The sequence below is a fragment of the Hetaerina americana genome, unplaced genomic scaffold (assembly GCF_022747635.1).
Source record: "Hetaerina americana unplaced genomic scaffold, ioHetAmer1.1.p SCAF_10, whole genome shotgun sequence".
Taxonomy (NCBI): Eukaryota; Metazoa; Arthropoda; class Insecta; order Odonata; family Calopterygidae; genus Hetaerina; species Hetaerina americana.
The window spans coordinates 21,664,591-21,678,814 of record NW_027286070.1 but is presented as its reverse complement, the minus strand read 5'-3'; the positions used below and the strand labels follow the sequence as shown (position 1 = coordinate 21,678,814).

The 14,224-nt window shown below is 39.7% G+C and overlaps 1 protein-coding gene across 1 annotated transcript in view; it reads right to left on the bottom strand.

Annotated features, from left to right (window-relative positions):
* The window catches only part of LOC139700011 (proteoglycan 4), a 152,999-nt gene that overhangs the window by 10,722 nt on the left and 128,053 nt on the right, over positions 1 to 14,224 (bottom strand). Inside the window, exon 2 of the mRNA XM_071598441.1 lies at positions 4,939 to 5,163. Coding sequence (XP_071454542.1) covers positions 4,939 to 5,125 — 187 coding nt within the window. The 5' untranslated portion in view covers positions 5,126 to 5,163. The remainder of the gene's footprint in view (positions 1 to 4,938; positions 5,164 to 14,224) is intronic.

Here is a 14,224-nt window from a genome sequence, read left to right as displayed (position 1 = left end):
TTCGAATAACTTGAGTCATGTGGTTTGACACTTGAAAATGACGGACAGGGCTGCGAACGCTATCATCGCTGGTCATTTTAGTTTTGAGCATAGTAAAAATATTTGTGGAATGCTCCCCTTCAATTACGATGAATTTAAATATTTCGTCTCCTCTTTTAAAGATTTTAACGAGATCGACGAGAAAAGCTGACCAGAAGAGGAGAAAAAACGTTGGAAATCATGAAAATTGACGCGGAGCATTCCAAATACCCTTGTTTCTTTAATTACCAATCGGCTATGAAACTTTAATCAGTAAACTTCATTAGTTTTTATTTCTCTTATACGAGACTATGAACGAGGACTGCAGGTTGTAGGTATTGTCGGCGATGGGTGACTGGACTTGTTAGTATGGCACAATAATGACACTTAAGTGTCATCCTCTTTATCCTTCTAGCGTCTTCAGAGGCTCGAAGATCTAATCCGGATGCTTATTGTGGCGAGACCGGTGATAAGGAATGAATAGATTCTATGCGTGGATTGGCATCAATTCGAAGCTGATTGGCCATGGATCTCGCACCTCGAAATAATTCCTTCTTCACCATAGCCTATCAAATTGAGGATCAGTTTGTAGCAGCTATCCAAACTATCCTGCTCCTTGGCAATATTTCCATTCCCTCATAGCTCCTTTCGCCGAAATTTTCCATCAACTGTTTCTCATAGTTAATCCTTGACCTTTCTCTATCATTCTTCCTTCAATGATACAGCCAATTATGGTTGTCAGTAAACTATTGTGCTGCCGGATTCGTCCAATCAGTTGCTCTCTTCTTATTGTAGGTGATCTCCATAGATTTCTCTCTTCAACCAATCTTCGAAGTACTTCTTCATTGGGTACTCAGTCTATCCATTTTATTTTCAGCATTCTTCTGCACGATGACTTTAAAATTGGAGCCCTAACATTGTCCATTGGCGTGTTATAAAATGTGACAAGATCGCGAGCACCTTTGGACTTAGGAGAAAAATTTACTGCAGCAAGGATTTGTGGTAATAAATGACTCTTTGAAGGCGTAAATGTGAAGAAGTATTTTCTTAGAATTGTACAGTTAAAATTACGTGTCTATTAGATGTATTACAGTATAATTAACAGAATGCAATAAAAACAAAAAAAACGAGATTTGAGCTAGCGTATTGAAATAATCAATCGGAGAAATAGAGGAATAATACGTACAATATTCAGGCAATAATTCATAAATTCTGGTCGGAATTTGGTTTTATGTGATGAAACAAAATCAGCAAATTTCTGTGGCCCCTTCTCATTTTCAAGTCATCATTTTGTTTCACTCTTTCCCCGACATGATTGCACGCCTCCGCCGGTAGCCACATCGTAGGCTTTGTAAGCTACCATCCTCCGCCAAGTTTAAATCGAGGGGTCGGGTATAGGACGAGTGAGAAGGATAATAACCCAAGGGCATTGGCTTGATATAGTGGAGCACTCACTGCGAAGTAAGGATTCCCCACACCAAGGAAGGAAGGGAATCAATTCCGTCCTCGCCGTAAGCAACACCCATGTGAGGAGAGGGAGAGAGAGAGTGGAGAAGGTGGAGACATAGAATCCCCCGGCCTTTCCCTCTCACTCCTCCCGCCAGCTTCCCTCTCCGACTCTGCTTGTATGTGAATATTCCCCCACTTGCATTATACCGCGATTCACAGGGAATAGCCCGGGGTCCTGCCCCCTCCCTTTTCCTCAGCACCCACTCCTTCTTTATTCATTTCCTCTCCTCTCTCTACCCTCCCTCCAGGCTCACCCCCTGCAGTGCTTGTTGGGTGATCAGCCTTTTATCCCGTGAGGTAGACTGAAGGGCGAATGTGATTGTATATGGAAAGGCGTGCGAAAATTTCTGCCCACGCACAAAAAAATTGCAAAAGGATTGGATGACCATTTTGCACGCACCGAATACTCGTTGCAAATACTTAGTGGCTTGCTAATCGACTCGGAAAAATATCATCGCAGACATCGTACAAGATAATTGATTAATCAAAGCGGCCCAAACTCCAACCTTGATCAAATTAAGCTGTAAATACATGTTATACGTGATATATGGCGAGATTTTTTCGTAGTCATTTAATCCACTAACGAAGATGGAATTCGAATTCATCGATAATACGAGGGTAATTTGAAAAGTTGTCGAAATAGAATGGAAATAAACGACTTACCTCAGTGATCATTTTTTGTTTTTCAATATACTCTCCCTGTACACTAATGCACTTGGTTCAGCGATGTTCTAATGCCTTGATCCCATCTCGAAAATTATATTCCTTCAGGCCTTCCTACTACTCGTCTACTCCGGCTATTACTTCTTTGTGTGAAGGGTATCTCTGTCCACCGAGGAAAATTTTGAGCTTGGAGAAGAGATGGAAATCTGATGGAGCCAAATCAGTTGGATAACGCGGGTGGCGCAACAATTCGTATCATCTGTGGTCACAAACCGGTGCAAAACATTTTGTTGGTAGCTCTTAAAATGGTTCAAACGTTGTTCGTAAATTTCCATTCTGATGCGTTTGTGATCCTGCGTCAAGATTCGCGGCACCCATTTAGCAGATTATTTTCTCATATCCATTTCAAGTATTTCAATGTGATATGACCGTTCAAATGACATCCCTACAGTTTCAGCAATTTCCCGCACTTTCAGTCAGCAATCCTCCATGACCATTTTATTCACTTTGGCAAGTATTTCTGGGGTAGTGACACATTTTGGCCGACCACTACACGGATTATCATCTAAGCTGTCCCGACCAAACTTAAACTCGTTTGTCCACTGGACAACAATTGAATATGGAGTAGGACCCTCCAGTGTTCTGACATTCGGCATGAATTTCCTTTGCTTTCATGCCTTTCTCTACGAAGTATTTAATCACTTCTCGAATTCCAATTTTTTTCATCTTCACAAATCACTGCACGGGGACAATAATAGGGAGGCGTCCGAACCACAAATCTCTTCCCAGAGCAGTAACGCGTCACGTTTTTACTCATAAAGGATTACCTTTTATTATTCGGCACACTCGTGGCGCTAATGTTGACAGCTTGTGGTGATTTCGAGAACCTTAAAACTATCCTCGTATGAAGAAAAGTGTATAAAAGTAGTCCAAGTAAATATTAGTTATCGCTGGAAAATGTGACGGTAACTTGAACTTTTATTGGACAATATATTTTAAAGGTCAAGCTATTCTTATATTGATTTTATTCCTGGTGCAATAAATAGTTTATCATGCGTTTTGGTATCTAATGAAATCCATCGAGATTAATATGTTAAACAAGAGAAATTTTCTTTGTCCAGTTCCACCCTGGTTCCCTTTTATTTATTGTACTATTTATTATTCGTATACCTAAGTTATCCAAAGGAGGAAACCTATCCTATAATATGTTGAAAAGAGCGACGATAAGCTCGAAGATTATGGTATATATCGATGCTGCTTTCATTCTGCGAGCATAAATGGGACATGTGGAGAGGGCTATTAAGTTGAAGTAATGAAATGCGTGAGACTGTTGATCAGCGTGTATGCTATGTTTGATTCTTTTTAAAATGTTAGCGGCAACTATGCCTGCCTGCAAATTTATAGGAAGATACGTTTGTCGAAAAAAGAATGGGGCAAAAAGACTGATATTTGGAGGAAATATGCGCTATTGGAGATGCAATCATTTCACCACTAAGATATATTTAAAATGACGTCTGCTGAAAGTGTTCAATGTTTCTACGAGGGTCATCCGGAAAGTAGTACCCGTTCGTGAAATAAAGACACAAAAGTAAATATTAACAAACATAAAAAATTTTATTTGAAAGAGGATACTTTAAACTACTTCTCAACATAATCTCCAAGCAAATTAAGGCATTTGTCATAACGTGTGACAAGTTTCTGTATTCCTGCTGCATAGTCCTTCGCCGCCAGCTCATTGAGATACGCGAGGGACCCATCTTGCACAAATTTTTGCATAATGCAGATGGTGTTTAACAATTTCATGAACAATTGTTCGAGAAACATTGGGAAAATGCTCACAGATGTCATCAATTGTGACGCGCCGATCGTTCCTCACGAATTCGTCAACTGAGCTCACCAGTTGGTCTGTAATGACAGACGGTCTCCTCCGAATGGGGAGGGGGAACACACACGACTCATCGTCGTGTGTGTTCCCCCTCCCCATGTTGAAGTTGCGACACCACCGCCGAACAGACGACTCGTCCATTACATTGTCTCCATACACCTCCTTTAATTGGCGATGAATATCACATGGGCGAACGTTTCTTGCATCGAGGAATTTAATCACTGCCCTCACTTCACAACTGGCGGCGTTCTCAATTTTTTTAAACATTGTAAACAATCACAGAAACAACACAGGCAATGCTAGCGTCACGCAACTTGGCTCAGAGAAGGCAGACAAGCCACTGAAGCTATCTGACCTCGTCCAGCGGCTACTCGCGTCGTCAGCACTTCATGCGGCACGAACGGGTACTACTTTCCGGATGACCCTCGTAAGAACAGTTTATAAATGAGGTATAAAGACAAGACTCTAGAGTAGAAAAATATTCATATTTGACTGGACCACGAAATATGCAGGAGTAGACATACTCTCAGTATTTAGGTTTCAACTTTAATATATTTAATTAATAACGCATGCATATAAATCCCTTTTATTTCACCAACTAGCATGGAAATATATTTTGCTCGCATCGTCTCTGCAGTTCCATTGAGTAAAAATTATTTGGAAAATTCTCAATACCTTACGTTACCTTACGTAACGTAAGATTACGTTATCATCTATTGGAGGATTATTTAGGAAACTATGGGATGACGATGACTTTACTAGAGGGCGAGGATTCTCGGTGGATAGCATTTTTATGTACCATTTACATCAAATTGGGTTTCAGTTATTTCTGAAGCAGATCTGCACAAATTACTTTCACTTACCGTATTTATTTTTGAGTGCATTTCTTTCGAGTGGTATTGGCAGGTGGTTCCTTAGCCTCTGCGTATTGGCAGAGACGGAAGAGATGCAAACGATCACGGCGAATGCCACGACTACCAGTGCCATACTTTTGGTTCCCATGGCGAATACAGGAGAGGGTCCTTTCTTCTCCCCTTTCGCTAGGGCCATCGGCCCAGTGTCACCGCTTCAGAAGCCTCAGGATTGACCTGAAAATATGCAAAGGAGATAATATGAACAATCGAGTAATTTTTTAGGGTAGTTAATTCACATAAAATTCACATTCACCGACTTAGTATATTCACGCAATTTCCACGACTTAGATTGTGAATGTCAAACCAAAAGTCGCGGACTCAACTTCGTGAGGGAAACACCAAATCGCACAAAGTAAAACACAATTATTAGATGCGCAGGAGATTTTGTGATCTATTCAGAGATGAATGAGATGAAATCACCATTGGTTAAGTTCGAATGCGCATATTCCGGCCACAAGGTGGCCCTATTCAGCGAGCTGGAGTAACCCCTATAATTTAAAGTTGAAATCATTTCAGCATGGGTTAAGAGCATTTGAAAGTCAAATAATATTTTTATAGATCTCTCCATATATATCAGCTGTGTGAATATATTTATGACAAATATTGCAATGTTGATTACGACAAACACCTTCAAAATCCTTTGAAGCCCTGACTCCACGGAAGACCTCCAGCGATAACACCATGGCCAGACTTCGAATGATTAGTTTAAATCAACCGATATTAAAATTCGATGGATAATGATCGACAACTGGTTGTAAATCCAGACGAATTCATTCCCCACTCCATCGTTGATAACTACTGATTTAGTCAACGGTTGGCAGTGAAGGGAGATACATATTTTGTGCAAAAGTCATTACCCTCTTTCCGCTAATCCATCGAAATTAATTTCCGATGGACGATTTGCTCATTTAATTAAGCACTCTAGGGCATCATCTGGAGGATCCGGTTTCAGTTTTAAGAGCCTGCTCCACTGACTCCTAATTTATGATTGGAGGCTTTCGAGAAATGCATGCATTCCCATGGTAACATGTGAAATCGAGATTTCGTATCTAAAGGATCTCCCGTGCCGAATTGAAGCGTAAAATATTCTGTCAGGCAGAAAACTACGAAGAGGTTTAATTTTCATTGCATGTAAGTTATTTAAGCATTTTATTTTCAAAGCGATAACGAAATGGGAAATCAATCGGAAGGATTGCTTGTCAATGATTCTAGATTATTAGTGATAATTATTTGTTTTACTTTCATGGAACACCAACTCTGTCAATCGAGGCGAATAACGCAAAACACGTATACATTTTAGCTGGGTCACAGGAAATATTAAAAGAATTGTCAAATGTTTACATTATTATCATGTAGTTTTTAATCGCCTGGATTAAAAAACATCCAAGTATGGTCTTTAAATTGAACTATATGTAAGAAGGGAAAAACCAAAAAGTGATTCCCTGGGTTAAGATAAATCCAACTAGTACTAAATAGGATTCCACTTTTACTCTTGATCTAAAAAAAACTTTATTTTTAATTACGTGTTTTGGCTCGCTGACCATCATTAACGAGACGGAAAAGTAAACCAAGCGGGAATCGAACCCGTGATCTCTGGGTTTTCAGGCGAGGAATTACTCCGCCGCTACTGATACCGACATAGTATGTTGTGCGTGGACTATTTTCATGGAATAAGATCTAAGTTTAAGTCATCGAGTTTCCCGACTATTTCAAGATCTTCTCATTCCATGACAGGCTTGATACAAAAATATCTAGTAAAAGCCAATACTTGACATGCGAGGACTTACAGGTGCTTATGGTCTGCTTCTCAGGGTATCCGTCATTGCCGCAAAACCGGTACAAAATTACTCCGACAACTCGCGGGATATTCGAATTCAGAGCCCATTTTTACAGTTTGCAGTGACCGAAGTAGAATCACAATTTTCACTTTACCATATCAGGATGCGTACTGAATGGAAGAACGTTTAGACAACATGATGGTGTCTCTAGCCCACCACCACGCTAGGCCGAAATGTAAGTTAATTTCTTGACAGCCCTCGTGATAGAATGAGCCAATATTATTTTGATTTCATCAATGACGATAAAATCGCGCTGGAATTAAATCTGACGTAGTTATTAGTTATGGCTGTTCTTGTTTGCTTTCGATTTTTTTAGCCCCGGAATGGCTAGAATCTAGCAAATAATGAGAATAAGATAATGTTGAGGTAAATTTCATGCTTACTCCTTGTCACGCAATCATTAATCATTTCACACGATCTTCCTCTCATTACCGACTTTATAAGCTATGTAAATAAGCTCACAATGTTATCTTTTACTGCAATTTTATGAAAATGTTTTTCTAAATATACAATTTTATGGCAATTAAACTTTTTTGCTTTTAATAAATTCGTACCGTGGTACAGACACCTTCCTACCAAGGGGAAGACACGAAATAGGTATTTCAATTTTCATTGCAACATGATCGTTATAAATGTACCTTTTTCGGTTGAAATGTCATCGACTTTTCCTATGATTAGTAAGACATTCGATTTGCACCCAGCCTCTTGACGCGCACTTGCATTATTGTCACATTTAAGTCCCTTGGCGCACATATCCTAATGTAAATAATTTTTATTCGAATACGATCATTTTGGTTGTGCCGTTATCGTTTTTCGCAACCATTCCCTGCCTGAGTGAAGGAAGAAGTAGTTTGAAATGCACACCACGAAAATACATGCTTTGGCTTTATCACGTGCCAACTTTCTTCCGGCCAACCCTCGGTAAACGCGCCACAATGCCTTTCCCTGTCCGTGAGCTGGAATGAATCGCGGTAGAAGGGGGAAGAGGTTGTAACACTCGAGAGTTAAAGGAACCAGAAATTACAATTCGGAGGCTACCCTGGGTAACGGTTCATCCCCATGCGCAGTTTCATGCAACAGGTTAGCCAATCTCATACCATACGGTCCACCACCTCTCTCCCTCCTGCCCCGCTCCCTCCCTCCCAGTCATTCTCCTCTCGTTGGCCTTCTCCACCCCATCTTCTCTCTTACCCTCTCCGTCTCTATCAGACCCTCTTTCAGACCTATTAAGGAGATCCAGTCCTATTTTGGAATGCGATTGATTCTGCTGAAATTTGGCGTAAATTTCTCCGAAAGATCTTGACGTGTGTGCGAGAGAAATTTTAGTATATATGTATTGTAAGGATGTTTTTGGGTAATTTAAGTGTTAAAAAAAAGAAAAAGCGCACTCTTAAGGCCTATGTAATATATCTGTTCTAACTTAAGTCTTGTTATTATTTAATATCAGAGAATATTGCATTTTTGACTATTCCATAAGATACTTCATATTCTGAGAATCATAGTTCTTTTAAATTGCAAACCAACACCACCGTAAACGTACCTGGTTTAAAAAATATTTTCATTGAAATTCGTTTTTTGTTGCAAGGATCCATCGGATGCGAAACAACAGAATGAAGCAAAATTTGAAAATAATATTAATTTCGTGATATAAATTGCTAATTAATTTAGATTACCATTGCAACTCCTCTATTTTTCCTCTTCAGTTCCGTTTGAATAGGTTTTTCTCTTCCCTTAACCTATTTGCACATGTGGCCTACCGCAACTGATTCGTCTGTTTTTCATTATGCTAACTTTTCGGAGCTGTGAGGAGGGTAAAAGTATGCAAGAAAAGTATGAAGTGTGGGACCACCTCAACTAAGAGGAGTATTGTATGCGGGCAATTGTAATTAAAATTGAAGTAACTCTTAAGATAAAAGAGAGTAAATATATTTTCTTTTGATCTGAAATTGTCATTAGAATTTCAGTGCATATAAACAAAAATAAAAACAGCAATACTCTCGATTTGATAGGAATATTGTAAATTTAAGTTCTATTAAATGCCGAAAGCCAATGCCGTGGAGGCTTAGTAACCCTTACGTGGTGGCACTGCACGCAGTTGTTATCACTGTCACTTACCAGAAATTATCCCTGGTTTTTGCCTCATTTTAATCATTGTATTTGCTTAAACTCCTTATTCACATCATTTTCCACACAAAACTAATGCCATTTATATTTTACAAACTCCTTTGTAAGTCTTGGGATTTTGATATTGTAACTACAAACTCTGTCCTTTATGGAATCTTCATTGGTGACAATTAAGATTATTTACTAATTGCATCATGTATCCGCGAACGCCAAAGATTAGCACTGAATGGAGAAGAATGGAGGGCTGTAGGAAACCTATCTTAAAATGAATTCTAAAACGGAACTTTATCATCATCAGTATTTCATTCCTAAGATTGGCTTACTGCAGCCCTCCATTCCTCTATATTCAGCGCTAATTTCGTCACTCCCTGATAGATTTTCTGTTTTTCGAAAACATCGTTCGTCCTTCTTGATTAGTCCAATGTACTTGCTTCTTGGCCTTTTTAACAGAATCTTCTCTTCAGTTTTCCCGTCTGTTATGCTTTTAACCCATCTATGTACCTCAAAGTGTATCCAATCGATCAAGTTCTTTGTCTTAGAGTTCTCCATCTGGCATTTTCCTCTTCTGCTCAGCTATGTACTTCCTCGTTGCTCGCTTTGTCTGTCCATTTAGTGTTGAGCATTCTTATACAGCATCATGTTTCAAATACTTCTATTCTTCGCAGGTCCATTTTTCTACTGTTTTATGTCCCTAATCAGTAGGGTGGCATGCTCCATACGAATTGCAGCCTTTCTTGAAACCTCAGGTTCTTTGAAAATAGTAGTTACGTCTTCTTCATGCCTGCCTTCTTAGCTTTAGTAGTAATAGTAGTATGTAGGGGAGGCGACCGACAGCTGAGGTCATTTGCGCCATAGGGGATGGATAGGAAAGGATGAAGGATGGAGAGAAACCCGGCGTCGGCATTAGCCTACTCTTTACGAAATGCGCAAAGGGGTCCGCAGCTTAACGTCCCATCCGACGGACGGCGTACTCACTCAAAGTGCCCTCCACAAAGCACCTCAAGTAGGGATTGAGATACCTCCGAAAAATATTCAACACCGCTGGGATTTGAATCCGGGCCCTCCGGGTGGGAAGCCAGTACGTCAGCCCCCGCACCATCTCGATCCCCCTTCTTAGCTTTATTAATTCTTCGCTTGATGGAGGTCAAAACTTCTTCCATCTATTCATAGGTTCAGTGCTCCAATTGTGATTAAAAACAAACCAGATTTGCGCATCGAAAACAAACTACACTGGACCATTAAGAATATTTGACTGACAGGGTCAAATTTCTGGGCGATCAGTACCTGCACGAAGAAATTTTCCTGTCGTTTAGGATATGCTAGTAAAGTCAAGCAGAGGTCAACGAATTCCGTCCAACCCGCCTATATTTCCCTTATTTCTTCCTCGTTTGTTTAACGTTCTTTCCTCTATCTCAATCTTATAAATTCCATTCCCAATCAAAATTATCTGCAGCCTTCTACCTTGCCTCCTTTGATCTCTCCCAAAAATCCTCTTTCTTCACTCACCATGCCTAATACTTCTTCGCTTGTTTCCCTGTTCATGCATTTTACCTTTTTCATTCTCCTCACCCCACGCATCTCAAAAGCCTCCAATTTATGTCTATTATCCTGTTTCAACGATTATTTTTCCGCACCGTACAAAAACACAGTCCAAATGAAAATTTCATCGAACATTTTCTTTACATCCTTTCTCAACGTCCATATTTTCAACTCCCTCCTCCTTGAGCAAGCCTCTTTGCCTAACGCAATTCTTCATTTTATGACTTCTTTTGGTCCAGAACGCTTCCTAGAGAGATACGCAGTTCCCAGAAAAATTGTTTACAAACGTCTGTTTATTTGAGGGATTCAATTGAAAAACAAGTGTGGGCATTCATAGTGAACTTTTTGTCTTTATGCATTTTGTCATCATTTTTGGTTCTGTCAATCGTACACGCACTATCTTTTTTAAGAAACTACTATTATTACTCTAGGGCAACCAAACAGTTTGAATATACTAGCATTAGGGAAGTGCGATAATCGACTTTGATTATAATAGTGCGATTCAAATGAAATATCACCGGAGCGTGCTTCAATGTTGAGATGGGTGTCACCACAATTCTTATCAAATTGCTTTTCCTGAGCGACTAAACCACGCTTAATACGGTGTCCTTGGTTGATGGGTACAGAAAGTCACGATTCGATCATTCGCGAAGTTTTTTAATCTACTAACGAAAAATGATTTCATTTTATGATCAATCACACCAGGAGATATGAAGAACTGAAAGGAATGGCTCAGGATAGGAAGGCATGGAGCTCAACCATGAGTGAACCTGCCATGCGGCAGTACAATCCAAGATGATTGTCAATCCTATGAAATTTATAGAGATCTATCGACTCGGGCTCAGCCTCTTACATGAAATCGCAGGCTCTGATCGTAGCATATAAATTAGAACACCTCATCGAGAACAGTATTCCATTTCGTACACCCACTTATCGAGGATGATTTCGATAAATATCTCAATACTCTACGCATATATTAATCAGAAATATAAATAAATGTTTCCACGTAATTATTGTACTCAAATACTTCACTACTGTCTATCACTCTATTGACCTGCTCTGAACATTGCTAAAAGTTTACGTAAACATCATTTATGCTTAGTTTAAGTTTCGAAATACCAAATCTTTCTTGAGAAAAAGTGATTTTATAGTATTTTTTGATTTTGAGTATGTATATTATATAATACATTTTCTTGAGTATTTCTGGTACCGACTGATTCACCTAGTGGTCTAAGTACGTTCGAAACAGCTATTCTTTACCTTAATAAAACAGCTTAAATAGTGTTTTAATGGACGGCTAAAGATGCCGGCAGGAAAAGTTAATCGGATTATCTTTTTACTTATTTTCATTTTAATTGCAATGACAGACGAAGTGAATTATTTGTGCCACCCAAAGTTTTTGGTTTTCTTTTGTTTGGATTCACGAATTCAAATGATGCGTCACTGTAAGTTAAAAAAATGCTCATTATTTTCTAAAATCTGAGTGAATTTTGTGGTTATAAGTCAAAGTTGCCTCATCTCGATCTCACGCTTTGGATCCATGCACCAACTTATTTCATTAGCTCATGTCATGCTCTGCAAATGTCTGGCGCATTTTTTCGAAATTCGGGCGCTTGCTCATGCCTTTTTTCTCGTCACTATACTCGTTTTGATAGTCTTCTTGCCCCAATGGCTCTGGAGATGGAGGGCAGCGTCGACTGTTTCTCAGAAGTAGGAGACACAACTCGAAAGGTGATTGGCTGATGGAATGTGTTGAATTTCTCCGAGAATCTCAAGGAGATTGAATTGATATGTCAAGTATGTGTCATCTTCGTTAACCTTTCTATGTTTAGCCTTATCTGCACTGTAACATCAGTGATGATGGAACATCTTCCTATGCTAGTTTTTATAGACATCGACATCGGAAGTACGGGATTTCATTCATGGTCAAATGCTAGTGGGGGACTACCAACAGACAAATTATGGATTAATGGTGCTGAAATGCATATCGTTCTCACGAAAAACTGGAACCATGCGTACAAGTATTTAAGAGTGGAGATAGCGTTGACCTAACAGCACCTACCTGCATTTTTAAAAAAATGATACCTGAATTATTTGATCTTTTTGAAAAAAAAACAGCTGAAATTGCGTAATTTACAAATTTTGCCTTAAAAACTGTAATTCACATTTACTTGTTTAATAAATACGCATCAATGGACATTACATCATTTTTCATAAATGAACTGTGATTCATACATGAAATAAGGTTTTATTAATGAGTTTCAATCAATAAGCATTGTTAATTGCAGTTAATGAATGCAATCACGATCCAACCTTCTTAAGTAATTTCAGGAAACTGCGAAATATGCCGCGACAGTAACATTTAACTTAGTCATCCACTAATTAGCATAAAAATGCAACAATTTCAGAGTGTAAAAATCATTCGCCTTGTTATTGCCTTTGCCTTAATTTGTCAAAGATGTCACTGTCAAAACACCCCTAGTGTTTAAGGTTGGTTTTAACATCGTGGACTGTGGCGCATCGCACACGACTAGGAATACCTGCGACATTGTATGTACGGTATTTTGTCACATCTTGTTCCTTTAAAACCCCCAAAATCTGCAAAAGGTCGGAAATCGAGGAACCCGGGTTCGAATTCCGGTCTAGGCGAATGATTTTTAGACTCTGAAATTACTCCTTGAGTATTTGAAGAAGATGGAGGTATGGAGAAGGATGGCAGAAGTAAAATGGACCGGGAGGAAACCAAACTAAGTAGTGGAGGGAGGGAGGAAAGCACGGCAGGGAGGAAAGAGGAATTTTGGTCGCATTCCAATGGAGCCAAGAAAAGTGGATAGCGGGTTTTGATTGATGATGGAATGTCTATCACTTGGGAATGTACACCCATCTTCCCCTTAACGTCTGTGATTGAGGTGGGTGGGAGGTTAGGTAAGCGCGACAGGGGCAGTAAAAGATTATACATGTTGGTTGGATTGAAAGGAAACAGAAGGTATAGCAGAATTGAAGAGGGCTAGGCATAGAATTTTCGCGGCAGTCCAGTCTGTTTCCTACCAAAGCCAACCGTAAACGTTAGATTACCTTTATAAAAGATTGAGGAGACGACGAACCCGTACTTTGGGCTGTGATAACAGCACTTTCACTAGGATTTTGAGAAATCAAAACTCGCGGTTATCAATGACAGTATCCTTAAAATGGCAGTTGGAATGGCAAAAACTCAACCACATTTGACTGCAGCTATCCTGCTATCCAACTTCCTACCAAAACCCTCAGCCACCAAGCCGAGCTGCTCGAAGGAGGCCTTTAATCAGGGAAACTCATGCTCCTGCCTCATTTGGTGCAGCCTTTACTTCCCCTTAGGCTTTCAAAGCCTTCTTCTTACCTTTCCCCTCCCGTCCCGTACCATGTCTCCCCCTCCTTCAGAGTTTCCTCCCGTTTAAAAAAATAATTCGCTACCCTTCCGAGGCCACCTCTCTCACCTTTTCCATCCCATACCTCCACAGGTATACGTATCACTCAAACGGTGGTCAAAAACAGGCGTAGGTAACTACTATTCCGTAGTCACTACTTCCACGTGTTGAGGTGTTGGCATTTATTTTATAAATGAAAGAGGTGACACAACGGCAGTGGCGGAAGATTAAAATTTATCATCTCTTTTGGATCCGTTATGATACTCGGTTTTCTGACTTGAACTTGGAGGAAGTCCACCGGAAACGATTCCATCACTTGCTGATCAAACG